This window comes from Podarcis vaucheri (genome assembly GCF_965113315.1).
Source record: "Podarcis vaucheri genome assembly, chromosome: 1".
Lineage (NCBI taxonomy): Eukaryota > Metazoa > Chordata > Lepidosauria > Squamata > Lacertidae > Podarcis > Podarcis vaucheri.
Genome location: NC_138759.1, coordinates 117,338,695 through 117,357,606, shown reverse-complemented (window position 1 = coordinate 117,357,606; position 18,912 = coordinate 117,338,695). Strand labels below are relative to the sequence as shown.

At 41.0% G+C, this 18,912-nt stretch overlaps 1 protein-coding gene across 47 annotated transcripts in view; it reads right to left on the bottom strand.

Moving 5' to 3' along the window:
* Window positions 1–18,912, bottom strand: part of TTN (titin) — a 290,940-nt gene that overhangs the window by 47,369 nt on the left and 224,659 nt on the right. For 46 of the 47 annotated variants that reach the window (XM_082200344.1, XM_082200352.1, XM_082200361.1 and 43 more), the window contains 28 exons: window positions 18,481–18,780; window positions 18,056–18,358; window positions 17,627–17,935; window positions 17,262–17,543; window positions 16,064–16,363; window positions 15,614–15,907; window positions 12,537–15,497; window positions 12,112–12,432; window positions 11,745–12,029; window positions 10,911–11,210; window positions 9,869–10,171; window positions 8,619–8,894; window positions 8,216–8,515; window positions 7,821–8,123; window positions 7,198–7,497; window positions 6,793–7,080; window positions 6,403–6,699; window positions 6,010–6,312; window positions 5,597–5,902; window positions 4,531–4,818; window positions 4,138–4,428; window positions 3,699–3,986; window positions 2,470–3,060; window positions 2,280–2,384; window positions 1,535–1,732; window positions 1,149–1,445; window positions 479–1,066; window positions 83–385 (listed from right to left, as the gene is read on the bottom strand). In XM_082200344.1, the coding sequence (XP_082056470.1) occupies window positions 83–385; window positions 479–1,066; window positions 1,149–1,445; window positions 1,535–1,732; window positions 2,280–2,384; window positions 2,470–3,060; window positions 3,699–3,986; window positions 4,138–4,428; window positions 4,531–4,818; window positions 5,597–5,902; window positions 6,010–6,312; window positions 6,403–6,699; window positions 6,793–7,080; window positions 7,198–7,497; window positions 7,821–8,123; window positions 8,216–8,515; window positions 8,619–8,894; window positions 9,869–10,171; window positions 10,911–11,210; window positions 11,745–12,029; window positions 12,112–12,432; window positions 12,537–15,497; window positions 15,614–15,907; window positions 16,064–16,363; window positions 17,262–17,543; window positions 17,627–17,935; window positions 18,056–18,358; window positions 18,481–18,780 (11,280 nt within the window). The remainder of the gene's footprint in view (window positions 1–82; window positions 386–478; window positions 1,067–1,148; window positions 1,446–1,534; window positions 1,733–2,279; window positions 2,385–2,469; window positions 3,061–3,698; window positions 3,987–4,137; window positions 4,429–4,530; window positions 4,819–5,596; window positions 5,903–6,009; window positions 6,313–6,402; window positions 6,700–6,792; window positions 7,081–7,197; window positions 7,498–7,820; window positions 8,124–8,215; window positions 8,516–8,618; window positions 8,895–9,868; window positions 10,172–10,910; window positions 11,211–11,744; window positions 12,030–12,111; window positions 12,433–12,536; window positions 15,498–15,613; window positions 15,908–16,063; window positions 16,364–17,261; window positions 17,544–17,626; window positions 17,936–18,055; window positions 18,359–18,480; window positions 18,781–18,912) is intronic. The other variant, XM_082200383.1, reaches the window with a different exon arrangement.

Here is an 18,912-nt window from a genome sequence, read left to right as displayed (position 1 = left end):
CACATTTTATTTGCTTGGAATCCTTATAGATAATCATGCTATAAAGGGATCCCCCCCCCCAAAGTATAGAAATCATACTAACATGCAGCATCCTTGGTTAATACTGGTTGAGAAATATCACTTGGTGGGCCAATTCCTGCCCTGTTTTCTGCACTGACACGGAATTCATATTCATTTCCTTCTAGGAGCCCAGTCACTTTGCATCGAAGGTCTGATACTGGCTTCTTTGTAACTCTGACCCATCTCACGCCTTTTCTTTCTCTTCTTTCCACATGGTAGCCTGTGATTTCGCTGCCACCGTCATCAGTTGGCCTTTTCCAGGTCACAGTAACAGTGTTTTTCGTAATATTTGATACTTCTGGTTTACCAGGTGGACCAGGAGGCCCTAAAAGGAGGAAAACAGATTTTGATAAACACATAAACGTTTTTCTATTTTTACAGCAGTAAATTCATATACCTTTTGACTAGTTTTGCTTACCAAATCTATCCACCATTTTAACTGGCTCTGATTGAGATGGTTCTCCTTTGCCATACTGATTCACAGCAGAAACACGGAAAAGGTACTCATTTCCTTGAATAAGCTTAGTCACAACATGCCTACAAGACTGAATGTCTTCAGCAACTTGAGTCCATAGAAGGCGGCTAGTTTCTCTCTTTTCAAGTACATAAGACTTGATTGGTGACCCGCCATCTTCTGTTGGGGGTGTCCATGTGAGAGTAGCCTTTTCAGCTGAAACGTTGCTCACTTCAACTGGTCCAGGTGGGCCTGGTACATCTAAAACTTTTACATGTACGTGTTCTTCTTTAGTACCAAAAGGATTGGTTGCAGTGATCGTATATTCACCAGAATCTTTTCTAGCGGCATACTTGACAGAAAGCGTTGAAGAAGTTGGAGTTGATTCAATATGAACAGTCTCTGAAAGCTTGAAATCTTTGCCTCCTTTAGACCACACTGAAGTTGGAAGTGGCTTGCCACGGATGCTAATAGCAGACATTGAGATGGTGTCTCCTGCCTTAACAGTCAGGCCTTCTTTGACAGTAGGATCAATAACAATAGTTGGTGCCTCTGTAAAAGAGAATTAATATGTTAGGAAAGAAGATACCTAAAATATTAAAAACTGGTGTGTGCCTTTACAGGGAATACGTACCATACTCATCCTTGCATATAATGGCTCCGGTAGATTCTGATGGAGGACTAATAGCACCAGCGGTATTCTTAGCTCTAATTCTGAATTCATATTTAGATCCTTCAAAAAGGTCAGTTACTGTATATGCACATTCCTGAACATTCACATGGTTTGCCTTCATCCAAGTCTTTGAAGGTAGATCACGTTTCTCCACTATGTAGCCAATTAATTTATGTCCACCATCATATTTTGGTTCTGTCCAGATCAGAGTCACTGAGTTTCTAGTCACACTGATAACTTCAGGCTTCCCAGGAGGATCTGAAAACAGCAGAATACAGAAGTAGTAAAAGTGTATATCACTGTTTTCTAACACATGAAGACTTATCTCTTTACTTTGGGAAGCTTACCAATTGGATCAAGGGCTACAATTGGCTCAGAAGGCAGACTTGGTTTACCAACTCCAGCAAGATTGATTGCCATCACTCTGAATTCATATTCCAAACCTTCCGTTAACCCTGTCACTCTGAAGTCTCTCATCTTTAGTGGGGTCTTGTTTGCTCGCTTCCACAAAATACTATTTCTTTCTTTATATTCAAGGTGGTAACCTACAGAAGCATACAAGCACAGGAAGCACATGCTTAGTATTTCAAAAGGTAAACAAAAATGGGGGTGGATAGGAACCAACTTTTTTATTTTGCAAAGGCATCTTTGTCTGATATCTCTGAGCAGTTTCTGTCACCATCGCAGGACATCAGGCAACTGGCTACTTAACAAGCTTTGCAGTACAATCCTGAGGTGGTGGTAGTGAAATATGAAGATAGCTCCACTGCCTTATCCATTGCCATGCCAGGCTTAAGCCAGCAGGGCAGAGGAACACTCTGCACTCTTTTGTCACTTGTATTTTCCCCTCCCGTTGGAAATGTGGCTCAATATCACCCTGATTTGTGGCACTGGAAAGCTTTGAATCTAAGCTGCTTCTCAACATGCCCCCCTCGGGCCTTACAGACACCAGAGCCTTGACGTTAGTTGGGTCTGGACATTGCAAAAGCTGGTGGAGGGTAGGAACATGTGTTACATCATGATTGTCATTTGTGATCCTAAGATTTAACACCTTGGGGAATCTTATGCAAAATTAAATGTCAAAAGAAATACCTGTGATAGGTGAGCCACCTGTCTTTTTGGGGTCTGTCCATGTTAAATAGGCAGAATCACGCCTAATCTCAACAATTTTGGGTGGTGGTGGAGCATCGGGAACATCTAGAAATATAATAAATGTAAGAGAGAATTAGACTGAACCTTAAATGACAGAATGCTTCACAACAAACATATTTTTTGTGCTTACCAAATGGATGCCTTGCGATTATTGGGTCAGATTTAAGACCTTCGCCGACTCCATATTTATTTTCAGCACTGATTCTGAAAGTATATTCACTGCCTTCATGAAGTCTTGTGACTCTGTAGGTAGTTTTCTGCACAGCAGACACACATGTGACCCATTTATTATTCACATTGTCTCTCTTCTCAATAATGTAGTTAGTGATTTCTGAACCACCATCATCTTTGGGAGGAGCCCATTTTAATGTCATGGCATCAGCTGTGACTTCATCAAATTTCACAGGTCCTGTTGGGATTCCAGGTTTGCCAACAACCTTCACAGAAATAGTCGCTTCTTTACTGCCAGCAATGTTCTTCAGTTTGATTGTATATTTCCCAGCATCATCTTTATGACAATCACGTACAAGGAGTGAGGTGTTAACTGCTGTAGCTTCAAATGCAACTCTTCCTGTCTCAGTAAGAGCCAGGTCTTCCCCTTTTTTCCATGTCACCGTTGGCACTGGTTTGCCTTTAATAGGGATTTTCAGGCGGAAACTGCTTCCTTCTCTAGCTAAATAGCACAAGCCTGGCAGGTCTTTTAAATCAAGATCAGGTGCCACTGGAAGACAAAAAGGTATTGAATGATTGTATGTACATTTCCGAGCACAATTCAAAGTGTTGGTGCTGACCTTTAAAGCCCTAAATGGCCTCGGTCCAGTATACCTGAAGGAGTGTCTCCACCTCCATCGTTCAGCCCGGACACTGAGGTCCAGCGCCGAGGGCCTTCTGGAGGTTCCCTTGTTGCGAGAAGCCAAGTTACAGGGAACCAGGCAGAGGGCCTTCTCGGTAGTGGCGCCCGCCCTGTGGAACGCCCTCCCACCAGATGTCAAAGACAAAAATAACTACCAAACTTTTAGAAGACATCTAAAGGCAGCCCTGTTTAGGGAAGCTTTTAATGTTTAATAGGTTATTGTATTTTAGTGTTTTGTTGGAAGCTGCCCAGAGTGGCTGGGGGGGACCCAGCCAGATGGGCGGGGTATAAATAATAAATTATTATTATAATATTGTTATTATTGTATGCTCAGTGCAGTGAACTTCAGTAACTTCTGTTCTGTAAAAGAACGAAAGGTTTTGTGACACCTCTGCTATTTTTGCTTTATTAGACTGGCTTGACTATCTCATGGGGTAGTTCTATTGTTCACTATACTGACATATGCAGTGTGCTCTGTGAACGAGAAAATGTATGAATCTACTCACCTATATCGTCCCTTGCCAGCACTGTAATTTCATTAGGTGTTCCATACCCAGCTTCATTTTGTGCTCTCACTCTGAAGGTATATTCTTTGCCTTCTGTTAAGTCTCTTGTTGAATACTGGAGATTCTTTGACCTCATAACTTCCTGCCACTGATTTTCACCAGTCATAAGTTCAACGATATATGCATTAATGCGGCTTCCACCATCGCTAATGGGCTTTTTCCACGATACATTGCAGGATGACTTTGTCACAGCCAAAGCCTTTAAGTCCACAACAGGTCCAGGTGTTTCTAGCAGGGAGAAAAGAATATAATGATGAACAAATCTCTAATATAAAGTTAGAATAGGGATTTTCAGGCGGAAACTGCTTCCTTCTCTAGCTAAATAGCTAAAGAGCCTTTTAACAATAGCCTGATAGGGTAATCATGTGAATATTCTCACCAGAAGCTTTAACTGCATCACGAGTTTCACAGGGGTCGCCAATGCCATATTCATTTTCAGCAAAAACCCTGAAGAAGTAAGATTTGCCTTCCTCCAGGTTAGAGATCCTGAAACTTGTTTTCGGACACTCTGTGGCTACTGTAGACCACGACTTTCTCTCTGCATCACGTTTTTCAACCACATAGTTCTTCACTGGACTCCCGCCATCAATTATAGGAGGTTCCCATGAAATAAAGGCAGAATCTTTAGATGCTTCTTTTACAATCAGATTAATAGGTGGCCCAGGAGTATCTGTACAGATGCAAATAAACCATTTCAGTTAATGACTAAAATATATAAAATAAAACGTGTATGGATAGTTAAGACAATAATAGGCAATCACGTAGCACTTACCAAGTACTTTTACAACCATTGTGTATGCTTTTTTGCCACAGACGTTCTCCAGACTCAGGACATATTTTCCAGAATCGTATTTATTTACATTTTCACAGCGCAGGAAAGTGTCAAAGTCAGTTGATTTGATATCTAGTCCTTGCCTGTCTCTTATGTTGGCATCCACTTTAGACCAAGAAATCTTGGGAGGTGGACGGCCTCTCACGGGCACATAAATCCTCATTGTGACTCCAGCACGTAATACCAGAACTTTCCTCAATTCAGCATCAAGCTCTCCCTCAGGTGGAACTGCATTGTAAATAAAAGTAGATGTCAAATAAATTGCTGATGATAACAATTTAAAATATAATAAAATCAGTGTCAGTGGCTGAGGCATGATGGGAATGGAAAGGAAAGAGAGAGAAAATACAAAGCAATGATGTTAGGGGGAATAAAGCTCAGGCTTTCTTTTTTCTTTTTTAGAAAAAGCAAGTGGATGAGTAAAAGAGAGGAAATCTCTCTAAATGTTACTCTAACCTTCCTTCCCTAATTGCCAGTTTTCATGCCACCCGGCCAGACACCAGTGGTTTCTCATATTCTTCTCTCTCTCTTTGTTTTGAGAGGAATCCACTCTATACTTTCAGTCAAGTTGCGGTCCCTACTTTTCTACAACTATCTAGGAGCTTCCCATTGGGAAAGTGTGCTTGCCTTGCACTCAAAACATGATACCTTTGCATTATTATTCAGAAGGAGGACATTGTTTTCTTTCACACAAGACAGAGAAAGAGCAAGTGTGTTTCTGGGTAGAGGAAAATGTACAACAATGATAGTGCAAATGGAAAGAAAAGCTGAGGATTCCATTCTCAAGAAAATTTTAGAAACAGAGCAGAATGAGGAGCATGTGGCTAGATTGTGTGGTTTTTAACAACTGAGGGAATAGTGGTTTAAAGACTAGACATATGTGAGTTCATGAAACAGTTCAGCACAGAGCCCCTAGTTTCTCATAGGCCCTCCACTAAACCTTCTATACCGATACCCACAATATGCACGAAAGTAAACAAGTCAATTTCTTTTCAGGACAACTTACTTAAAATGTCCTTGGCCATGTGCTTGTCTGGCACATCACTTGGGTCACTATATCCAACCTTATTGACAGCATAAATGCGGAACTGGTATTCTGTGTTCTCCGTGAGTCCAGTCACAACGTAACGGGTATCTGGCAAATTCCTTGGCAAATTGCACCGGACCCAGTTATCTGTATCTGCTCGTTTTACTTCAACAAGGTAGCCAATAATGGGGCTTCCACCATCATATGCTGGTTTGGTCCAAGACAGGGTTATAGAGCTACGGGTGGTGTCAATCACTTTTGGGAACGCTGGTGGGCCAGGAGGATCTGAGAATGAAAGCACCAAGAAATTACACAATTATGATCTGGCAAACCCATTTGCACACACTCACAAAGTCACAGAAGACCGAAAAATGTGCTTGTGTTCAACTTACACTGAGGATCACGCGCATATACTGCTTTAGATACTCCACTAGGTTTGCCGGGTCCAGCTTTATTCAGTGCAGTTACCCTATACTCATATTCTGTTCCTTCCTGGAGTCCAGTGGCCTTTATGGTTCTTTCAATGACGGGCTTTCTATTCACTTTTGTCCAGTTAACTGCCCTCGTTTCACGTTTTTCAACAATATATCCAGTTACAGGGGAGCCGCCATCATCAGCAGGTGCTTTCCAGCTTACCGACATGAAATCTTTCGTTATGTTACTAATTATAGGTGGTTCACATGGTCCAGGCACATCTATAAATAATAATTTGAAATGTTCTTAAGCAAATGTTAAAACATAGATTGACACTAAATAGATAGAAAAATCCAGTGAGAGAAGCTTACCATATGGATTCTTAGCCACTGCTGAGTCAGTCAAAATTGGGTCACCTACTCCGTATTTGTTTTCAGCGCAAATGCGGAATTGGTACTCATGTCCTTCAATCAGTTTCTCAACGCTGCAGCTAGTGATGGGGACATTGGCGGTGACTTGAGCCCAGTTGGGTCTGCTTGTTTCCCGTTTGTCGACAATGTAATTAGTAATGTCTGAGCCCCCATCTTCAAGAGGAGGTTCCCAAGAAAGCATTGCTCGGTCTGTGTACATGTTTACAATCTTAACTGAAGCTGGAGGACCAGGCTTGTCTGGGAAAGAAAAAATAGGCGGTGAGTGAAGTCTTACAACTGCTACATTTCCTGAAGTTTAAATACACTGATTCAAATGAACTTTTAGCCTACCTAGTACTTTAAGTTTAATAGTTGCTGATTTGGAACCACTTGCATTTTCAGCTGTGATAGTATAATCTCCTGTTTGCTTTCTATTTACGCTGAAGAGCTCCACAGTAGATAAATTTCTCTTGGTGGTTATCTTGACTCCTTCAACTGGCTTCAGGATCTCCCCATCTTTCTTCCAACTAATAGTTGGCATAGGCTTGCCGAACACATTGGCCTCAAGACAAACATTGGTTCCAGCTTTTACTACAAGCAAGGATTTCATAGCTACACCGAGTTCTATTTTTGGTGGTACTGCAGTGTAAAAAAAAATGTAGAAGGGGAGGGGGGGAAATACATTCCAATGAGCACATAACAATGAGAAGGATAAAGTATGGCTCAATTCTAATGGTACTCAAATGCGTTCCTTACCATTTTCTGACTGAACGGTTATTGGATCGGAAGGTTCAGAAGGCCAGCTAATGTTCACTGCTGTTTTTGCTATGGCTCTAAATTGATACTGTGCACCTTCTTCCAAACCAGTTGCAGTGTACTCTTCCAGGGGTATTTGATGGGGAGTGGTATTGCATCGTACCCATCTTTCTCCAGGCAGTTTACAGGATTCAACAAAATAGCCAAGTATCTTGCTACCGCCATCATGTTTTGGTCTTGCCCAGACAAGAGACACAGTACTCTTAGTGACATCAATAACCTCGGGTTTGCCAGGGGGATCTAAAAACAAATGAGGTCAGGTTTATTCTATGGCATTTGATAGAAAATGTCACAACACAAAAGATGCATATCACTGAACAGCCATGGTATATTTCTTTCTTTCTTTTTAAATCCAGAGAAATTAAACTTTGGGCACAATCTAGCCAAAAGCAAGGCTTTTCATTGGAATTCAGTAAGCAAATGCTTACCTTCCTTGTTGAAATCAGTGCAGTTTAAGAAGGTTTAGCTTTGGCCATATTATCCTAATGTTACGGTACTTAAGTCAGCTCAGTATTAACAATAATAGTTATACATAATGCAATGTATGCAAATGTTTTGCTTACCAACTGGTGTTCTGGCTGTAATAAAATCTGTTGGTTTGCTAGGCTTGCTTGCACCAGCTTTATTCAGAGCATAGATTCTAAATGTGTACTCAAGGCCTTCAATTAAATTTGCACATGGGTATTCTGTGGATCGCACAAGTGTATCATTGGCCTTCACCCAAAGCAAACTGTTCCTTTCTTTACGTTCAATGAGATAACCAGTTATTGGGCTGCCTCCATCGCTGTCTGGCCTGTCCCATGCCACAAAAACACAGTCCTTGTTCACCTTGGTAACACGTGCATTCTTTGGTTCACTAGGAACATCTGTAGAGAAAGAGATGAGAATTAAAAAAAAAATCATTTCACCCTTAGAAGTATTCTAATAAAGACTGCACCATTGTCTAAGGTGGACATACCAAATGGAAACCTTGCAATCATCTTATCGGACGGAAGCGGTTCAGAAATTCCAAATCGGTTTTCAGCACGAACACGGAACATGTATTCTTCTCCAGGGGTGAGTTTTCCAACTCTGCAATTCGTCTTTGTAACAGAAGCTACCACTGTTATCCAGTCTCCTCGACTGGTATCACACTTCTCAACCACGTAGTTGGTGATGTTGCTACCACCGTCTTCAAGAGGAGTATGCCATGACAAAGAGCAAGCATCAGCATCTATGTCAGAAATTTCGAATGGTGGCTGTGGTGGACCAGGGATATCTACAGAAAGAGATAAACATAGAGGTATAAATAAGGTCATGCTCATTGATGAATCATGTTAAGAATGTTGAGAAGTAAGCATGGAAAAGAAGATTCAATGTACCCATGACGACCACTTTGATTTTCTGAGTAGCTACTCCCGAGCTGTTTTCAGCTGTTAGACTGTAATAATCACTGTCTTTCCTAATTACATCTTTAATGATGAGAACCGAAGTGCTGTCTGCTTTATGCACAGCCAGGCGGCTGGATATTGCCACATCTTTGTCTCCTTTCATCCATTTACATGTCGGGTGGGGTTTCCCATAAACATGTGCTTCAATCCTGAGTTTCTGCCCAGCCTTTATATTGACATGATCTGGCATCAGAATCTTAGGTGGCACTGAAATTAAAAATCAAACGATAGGAAACAGACACATAGGTCACACACAAAAATTAATAACTTATGTATATGTATTTTGAATTAGTTCTCACAATCTTAAGCTGATATCATTCTTACTTGAAACAACCATGCATTTCCCCCCTGAAAACAAATGTCAGTCTCCTGACAGCTTACATGCTCTTGACTGGGGGTAGCCTGCAACTCTCCAAATGTTGTTGGACAACAACTTCCAACACCCATAGCCACTGGCCATGCTGGCTGCAGCAAATGAGAGTTGCAGTCCAACAGTGTCTGGAGGTGTGGCTAGGCCCCAGACTAGCCACTTCTGATCTATATTCTGCAGAAGTAAGGCAAAAGGTCTGATATTACGTCCCCAAACCAACCAAAAACTTTGTTTTCAAATAGTCACCAAGGAACTAGCCCTGATAAATTGTATTCCCCCTAATATCCTTGAAATATACTATCCCTGATTCATTTCCTCCTAGCTTCTTTTGTAGGTTTATTCTAAGGTCTGAGCAGTGTGCTATCTTATTTAATTAACTGTATAGCTGTCCTATTCTTCAGATGCAGAAAGCTTCACAACATCTTATAATGGGGAGATGCACAAAATTTTAAGGCAAACTTGTGCATAAATGAAGCGAACTATTAAGAAACTGCCTGCTGGGCCTGGGACCCACATTCAGTACTCTTCAGGCCAGAATTAACACCTAATACATTGCTATAGAAGGTCGCAGAGCCAATGAGCCTATTTGTGAAGTTTTTTTGTAGACCCTTTTGAATGTCTTGTTTGTATGTTGCTGTTTTGGGGAAAAACCAATAAACCCATTAAAAAAGGAATGTCACTAAAGACATCAGATTACGTGACAGGACCTAATTTTAAATATCTTTAAGAGGTGACATCCAAAATTTAGATACAAAATCAAAATAATTGAATTATATTTCAGTTGTACAAGTGGTCATAGTTAGGTACTTACTCAGTTGCTCTTTAACTTCATAGATGCCTTCAGTTTGTTTTGGCTGGCTTACTCCTACAGCATTCCTTGCAGCCACTCTAAATTTGTATTTCTTTCCTTCCTTTAGGCCAGCAACAACAATATGAAGATCTTTGACAACGGAGTACTGTGTCCAGTGATCCTCAGCATGACCCTCTTCTTGATATGCAATGATGTAGCCATCAATTTTGGAACCACCGTCACGCAATGGTGGCAACCACCCTAAAGTAGCACTGTTCTTTGTTATTTCAGTCACTTCAAGTTTCCTTGGAGGATCAGGTTCACCTTAAAAATAAAACAGGCAGGCAAATGCTTAGTTTACATAATTTCTAAGATCATTACATCTTCTCATGATTTATTGGGGGCGGGGAAACACAGAATATATTGTACTATTTTATTTTTTCATTTGAATACATAAGTCATGAGACCAGTGGTTTCTTTGACCTTTGTAGTACCGTATTGGCCCGAATATAAGCCGCACCCAACTATAAGCCGCACCTTTAAAATTTAAGGGGGAAAGAGAAAAAGAATACCAGAATATAAACTGCTCCCTTAAAATTCCACAGGCACTCACACCCGTTTCTTTTTACCGTATATCTGTTTTAGCAACAATATCGTAAAAGCCAATTTTTGTAAGGTTGCGAATTTAAGCCGCACTTTAACTTTTCACAGTTAGAATTTGGGAGAAAAAGTGAGGCTTATATTCAGGCCAATACGGTACTTCTATTCTGGTTTGATTGTTTTTTGTGATCCACACATTGCCTCCACATCCTGGAAGAAGACTCAGCTGGCAATGTATTTGTGGACAGGTTATATTCTTTGAAATATAGCAAATAGAAGATCTGCCAAACAACAAGTCAATTAAATAAGTGCAGGGAGGAGAAGTTATCTCATGAACTTATTTATCCATTATTATTATTTATTATTATGCGCAGTGACAACTGATTTTGACTATCTGAACTATCATACAAAATCTGAATTTCCTGAATGAAATAATACAACAGCTACATCAATAAATACTTACTTAGCGGATCTGATGCCAGGATTGGTTTGGGCGTGTCCCTTGGAACACCAGGGCCATATTCATTGACAGCAATGACTCTGAAGAAATACTCAGTTCCTGGCATAAGATTAGAAACCTTGAAACTAGTCTTCTTTACATCATCGGTAAGTTTTGCCCAGGTCTTTCTCTCAGCCTCCCGTTTTTCCACGATGTAATGTGTTACAGGACTACCGCCGTCATTTTCAGGTGGAGTCCATGAAACCTGACAGGATGTTTTTGTGACATCCTTGACACTGAGCTCTGCTACAGGTCCAGGAGTATCTATTGGAGGAAAGGAAACAAAAAACAACCAATATTAGGCCACAATTATTCAAAGTAAGTAGGGATGCGGGTGGCGCTGTGGGTAAAAGCCTCAGCGCCTAGGGCTTGCCGATCGAAAGGTCGGCGGTTCGAATCCCCGCAGCGGGGTGCGCTCCCGTTGTTCGGTCCCAGCGCCTGCCAACCTAGCAGTTCGAAAGCACTCTCGGGTGCAAGTAGATAAATAGGGACCGCTTACTAGCGGGAAGGTAAACGGCGTTTCCGTGTGTGGCTCTGGATCGCCAGAGCAGCTTCGTCACGCTGGCCACGTGACCCGGAAGTGTCTCCGGACAGCGCTGGCCCCCGGCCTCTTGAGTGAGATGGGCGCACAACCCTAGAGTCTGTCAAGACTGGCCCGTACGGGCAGGGGTACCTTTACCTTTACCTTTATTCAAAGTAAGTGGGCAGAGTCTCATGGAAAAGAAATTGCAATGAATAATACATTCATAAATCACAGAACAAAAATTAATAGATGTTAAAATTATTGACATAACTCACCAAGGACACGGACATTCACAAAGACTGCCTTTTCTCCAGCAGGGTTAACAACTGTCAAAGTGTATTTGCCTGAATCATCCCGTGTAGAATCGGGGATGACGCAGAAGGCCATTGTGTCAACCAGGTCAACCTGGCCTCTTCTGATCACATTGTCAATTCCCACCTTCCTCCAGGTAACTTTAGGTGCTGGTCTCCCTCGAATAATGGCAAAAAGTCTTATGGGGCATCCTGCTCTGACTATGACTAACTTTCTCAGGCTTGCGTCCAAGTCAATTTCAGGAGGTTCTGAAAAGGAACATTAAAAGTTTATATTTTGAAAGCAATTTTTAAGATAGCAAATAACTTAATGGCCTGTTGGCAAAATTACCAAGAATTTCTTTGGGAGAAACAGCTTCTTTCAAATCGGCCGGCCGGCCAATGCCTACTTGATTTTGGGCAGAAACCCGGAACTCATATAGTTCTTTCTCCTCCAAGCTTGTCACTGTAAATTCTGTATGAATAACTTGCGTAGCAACATTGCATCTTTTCCATCCTTCATCAGGACCTGCTTTTTCAGTTTTGGGTCTCATTTCTACCACATAGCCAATAATAGGAGCACCACCATCATAGACTGGCTTTCCCCATCCAAGAGTGATAGAGGTCTTTGTGCTATCAACAACCTTAAGATTAATGGGAGGACCAGGTGGTTCTGTAAGATGACAGAAAAGTACAGAAGTAAGCATATCAGTGAATCAGAGAAAGATAATTTAAATTGAAGTATTACTAACAAAAAAATATTGGAAAGATCAGTACCTATTGGATCCTTCGCTATTGTTGGTTTTGATGGGTAGCTTGGTTCACCAATTCCAATTTCATTTTCTGCCCTGACACGGAACTGATATTCATATCCTGGAATGAGATTTGTAACTTTCTTGCGTCTCTCTGGAATTGCACTTTTGGTAACAGGAACCCACCTTAATGACCTTTTCTCTTTCTTCTCTAATATATATCCTGTGATTGATTTACCACCATCATATTCTGGTGGATTCCAAACTACAGTCATCTCTTCTTTGCTGACCTTTGTGACTTCTGGAGGATCTGGACGACCAGGTCTATTATACTTTGTTTTTGCTATAATTGGCTTAGTCTCTGTTGGGGGACCAGTGCCCATTTTATTCTCTGCACGGACCCTGAATATATATTCATTGCCTTCAATGAGATGTGTTACATGTGTATGGGTCATTAGCACAGAGGAGGAATACGTAGTCCAAACCATTCGTCTGCTTTCACATTTCTCTACGATGTAGTTCTGTATTTCACAACCACCATCATCTTCAGGTACATCCCAGCTGACTGTGCATCGGTCATTTGAAACATCAGCCACCTTCAAATTTCTGACAGGTCCTGGTTTGTCCAAAACATTTACAGTAGCATATGCTACAAAGCTACCAGCTGGATTAGTGGCAGTAATAACGTATTTACCACCATCTGTGCGCCTTGCTTTGGAGAGAAGGAACTTAGATGAGTCTGAAGTTGTTTCAATTTTGGCCCTTGGAGATTGGGATAGATCGGCAGAATCCTTTGCCCAAGATACTTCTGGTTGGGGCTTGCCTCTAAGTCCTGCTACAATTTTTATTGGTTCACCAGCTTTCACAGTCAGTACTCCAGACAGCTTCAGATCAAGTACAGGTTTCTGAATTTCTTCTTTAACAACAACTTCACTCGTCTTCACCCAGTCACTTTCACCACCTTCATTCTTTGTCTGAACTCTGAACTGATAAATTTTATTTTCAACGCATTTGTCAACCATATAGTGTGTTTCCTTAATGCTACCTTTGTGCACTCTTTCCCACTCATCCGAATCCTTCAGTTTTCTTTCAACATGGTATGTTAAGTTGGGGCTGCCACCATCGTAGTCTGGTCTCCTCCATTTCAGATATACAAATGTCTTTCCTGTTTCTGCAATGTGAAGGTTTTCAGGCTCACCTGGCCTGTCAATAGGGTTAATAGCAAGGATTGGAGTTTTGGTCTCTACAACTGGACCGGGGCCTACTTTGTTCTCTGCACAAACACGGAAGAAGTATTCGTGATTTTCAACGAGATGTGCTTTCACTATCCTCTTAGTAAGATCAGAAGAAACTATTGACCAGCCTCTCTGGTTTGGTTGACGATACTCTACTATATAGTTTGTAATTTCTGAGCCACCGTTATCTTCAGGATTCTCCCAAGAGACCATGCAAGAATCTTTGGTGACATAGGTTACTTTCAGGTTCTGGCAAGGTCCTGGCCTATCAAGCACATTAACAATAGCTGATGCTTGGGCGTGTCCGCTGCTATTCTTAGCTGTAATTAGGTATTTTCCATGGTCTGCTCTTACAGCAGGTTTTATTTGCAGCTCTATATGAGGGAATTCATGAATTATGTCAGTACGCTTATCTTTCGTTATATTTTTGCCATCTCTAGACCATGTTATGTCAGGATCTGGTCTGCCCCTCACTTTGCCTATAATCCTTATTGTTTGGCCTACTCTGACAGTAATTACATCTCGGCAGGTCACATCCAGTTCTACCTCTGGAGGCATGAGAATGTCTTTGGCAAGAACTGTTTCTGGCAATTCTCTGGGTTCTCCCTCTCCTACAATATTAGCAGCTTTAATGCGGAATCTATATTCATTTCCTTCAATTAACCCAGGTACTGTATAGGCACAATGTCTGATGAGTTCATCTTTGTTAATTCTATTCCACTGAGTAGTTCCGCTTTTCTGGCATTCCACAACATATCCCAGGATGGGGCTACCACCATCTTTGAGTGGCTTAGTCCATACTAGCTCAGCTGTTTCCCTGGTCTTATCCTTGAGTTTTGGATTAATGGGAGGTCCAGGAGGTGTCATAGGACGTGATGCTTTGATTGGATCAGAAGGTGGAGATGGCTTGCTTATGCCAGCACTGTTTTCTGCAAAAACACGGAATTCATATGTGCTGCCCTCAAAGAGGCCTGTAGCTCTAAATTTCAGATCAAGCACTGGAGATTTGTTGACACGTATCCATTTCCCTGAGATTTCACGGCGTTCAAGTATGTATCCAGTTATTGGACTTCCACCATCAGATTTTGGCACAGTCCAACATACAGTTGCACCATTTTCTGTAATATCATTAACTACTGGTTTACCAGGTGGAGATGGTGGATCATGCAGAGCCTTGGCAACTGTTGGTTTTGAATCAAGAGGTGGACCAACGCCTATCTTATTCTCTGCACAAACTCGGAAAATATATTCACAGCCCTTCTGTAGACGTGGAATTTTAATTCTAGTTTGATTAGTCCCTGAAGAGACCACTCCCCAGGTTTCTTTCCTTGTGTCTCGTTTCTCAACAATGTAATTAATTACAGCGCTTCCACCATCATCTTTAGGAGGTCGCCAAGCAATAACCATATGATCGGGAGTGACTTCCAGAATATCAATTGGGCCAGTTGGAGGACCAGGAACATCCAAAACTGTTAGATGAACAGGAACAGTTCTGCTTCCAGCTATATTGGATACTGTGAGCAGATATTCTCCAGTGTCTTTTCTTGTGCAGCTTTGAATAGTGAGAACTGTAGAGTAATTATCAGTATCAATCTTGTAATTGCCTTCTGATTTGATTTCAACATTATCAGTGACCCATTTTGCAGTGGGAACAGGTACGCCTCTCATGATTGCAGGGAACCGCACTGTGCTGCCAGCTTTAACAACAAGGCCTTCTATTAATTTCACATCTAGATCAACTGATGGTGGCACTGAAATAAAACAACAACAACACGCAGATTATATTATAGGTATTTCCCCATTACAAGAGTTACATTTCAGCAGTGAATATGAAATCTGTGAACAGTCATATAAATTCAGTGGTTACCTATTTTTTCTTGGCACTCTATTGGTATGGTTGTATCTGGAAGACTAAGACCCACAATATTTTGGGCTTTTACGCGGAATTTGTAAATCTTCCCTTGTTGTAGACCAGTAACAACACATTCTGGCACAGGGACTGTTTTGAATTTTGTCCAGTCTTCTTTCCCTTCTTCTTGGTACTCCACCAAAAATCCAGTTATTTCAGCGCCACCATCCCGATCAGGCCAATTCCAAACAAGAGACACTTGTGTCCTGTCAACATCTACATGGTGCAAGTTCTTTGGTGGACCAGGAGGATCTTTTAAAACGAGATGAAAACAGGATTAGCATTTCTATTTTTATACACAAACATTTCCAAATGCTGATACACATTGTATAGATCAACACAGTCGACAAAGGTTTTTCTTTTTTTTTTAAAAAAAAGAACACAAAATAGTAAGTGAACTGTGCTTACGAAGTGGATCTATAGCCTTAATCGGCTTGTGGGTTTCAACGTAAGGACCTCTTCCATACTGGTTCTCAGCAGCAACACGGAAGAGATACTGAGTGCCTTCCATGAGGTATTTAGCCAACAGACTGTGTTTCTTAGAAGATGATGATATTGGTAGCCACTGAGCAGCAGCAACATCTTTCCTTTCCACAATGTAATTCGTAATGACAGAGCCACCATTGTCCTCAGGTTCCTTCCAAGTCAGATAGCAAGAATCTCTTCTCACTTCACTGACCTGTAGATTCCTGGGAGGCCCAGGCTTATCTGGAAAAAAAATGGAAATAAATGTTCGATGTAGTCTATGTATAAAAATATTGTGTTAAATACAGTGGTACCTCGGTTTAAGAACAGTCCTGTTTACGAACGATTCGGTTTAAGAACTCCGCAAGACCGGAAGTAGTGTCCCAGTTTGCAAACTTTACCTTGGTCTACGAATGGAAGCCAAACGGTGGAAGGGCACCGGCGGCAGGAGGTCTCATTAGGGAAAGCGTGCCTCGGTTTAAGAACGGTTTCGGTTTAAGAATAGACTTCCAGAATGGATTAAGTTCGTAAACCGAGGTACCACTGTATATTATTTGCAAGAAAGAGTCTTTTCCTTATGATTGTATACTTCTTATTTGTAGAAAATGAAGATGGACAGCCTCTAACCATTTTTAATTTCTAAACATTTTTCATCTGAACCTGGATAATTAAATCTGACACAAAGTACAGGGTGTAAAATCAAACTAGTTTGTGTACAACGCCCCTCGCCCCGATTTCTTCAACAAATTTACAGTAGCTTTGCTGTATGTATGTTTGTGTTGTGGCTGGGGCAACCCAGTCAGATGGGCAGAGTACAAATAATAAAATTATTAGTATTATTAATTTCAGTGACTATGAACCTCAGAGAACAATTAATATTTTCCAAAGACTATGGGCTTTGCACCCACTATGCACCCACCCATATTTGGTATGTGTGTGTTTTAACACTGCAAGGATTCTGATAATGCTCCATAACATTTAGAAAATTCCCTTCCAAAGTTGGGGAACAAGGTTGCTAACAGATAATGAAAAATATAATTTTTCATTCCTGCTTTTCTGTTGTACATAGGTATGTTCCTATCATTCACCTCTGTCATGTTTTATCTCCCAGTAGAAGTGTTAACATCATTTCATTCATTACCTAGAACAATAACTTTTACTGAAACAGTCTTTGATCCAACCGGATTCTCCACGGTCAGGGAATAATTCCCTCCGTCTTCATGGACTGCGTGTCGAATTTCAAGCTTACTGCCAACTCCTGTAACCTCAATATCTGCCTTTGTAGGAACTTCCTTATCTTCTTTCTTCCAAGTCACTTTTGGGAATGGAATTCCTTTAATTACAGCACTTAGCCTCAATGTATCTCCAACTTTTACATGTTGTTCTCGTGTCATATTAGCATCCAGGATTAAATCAGGAGCCTCTGTAAAAAAAAGGGACTTCGTGTTCAGAAAATATATCCACTTTGGCCCTTTAAAACCAATTAAAACATCATGTTCTGCTTACCAAGTCTGTCCTTGACTTCAACTGGATCACGAACATTAGCTGGCTCGGATTCTCCTGCCCCATTGACTGCAAAGACTCTGAATCTATATTTGGTACCCTCAGTGAGGCCGGTGACATTGTATTTTGTCTCAGGGCAAGAATCTGCTGTATGGTTGGCTTTTTTCCACTCCTCATCTCCATCCTTTTGGTACTCAATGAGATAGCCTATGATCTTGCCTCCTCCATCATGACGTGGTGGTTGCCAGGACAATTGCACTGAACTTTTAGTTTTATCCACTGCTTCAGGATTAATTGGTGGACTTGGTTTTACTGTAAAAACGAAAAAACAACAACACCCCATTACATTGGAATCATGAATCTGAAAAAGAGATTAATTGGTACCAAGTAATATCACAAATATAATACATGAGAAAATGTTTTATAATATACCAATTGGATCCTTAGCGAAGAATGGTTTTGAGGGTGGGCTAGGATCACCAACGCCAATTTCATTTTCTGCTGAAACTCGGAATTCATATTCACAGCCTTCAAGAAGATCTGTTACCCTGAACTGAGTATCTGGGTAAATATGATCTTTGGTGGCTCTTCCCCATCGAGTAGACATAGTTTCCTTCTTTTCAAGTATGTAATTGGTTATTGGTTTTCCTCCATCATATGGCTTCTTCCAGGTAACTAAAGCAGAATTTTTGGTGACGCCTTTAATGATAGGTTGCTCTGGTGCAGCAGGAACACCTGAAGAAATAACGTTTTCAAGTTTTAAATCCATTTCATACAAAAATATAATATGAAAATACAAGTGAAGTAGATATATGGCGGAGACTTAAGTAAAACGAATTAGCAAATAAACTACATACTGAAACGATCCTTGGCCTTCATTTCATCAGATATTAAAGGATCACTCATGCCATACAAGTTCTCAGCGTAGATTCGGACAACATAATCTCTTCCCTCAAGTAATTTAGGGACTTTGCACGTTGTCTTGACATTGGCTGACGTGACTGGCATCCAGAGGTCTCTGTTTGCATCTCTCTTCTCAATAATGTAATTTGTAATTGGACTTCCACCATCATCCAAGGGAGGTTTCCAGGAGATAACAAAATGATCTTTAGTAACTTCATCAAAAATAACTGGCCCCACTGGTGGTTGAGGACGATCTGTTTAAAAGTAAAAGAAATATATTTATCAGAAAAGTTCTTCACAATGTGCATTAGGTTAAATGTTATCATGTGATATGCCATCCCACCCTCATTTGATCAGCTCTAATTCATACCACATGTGGAAATAAC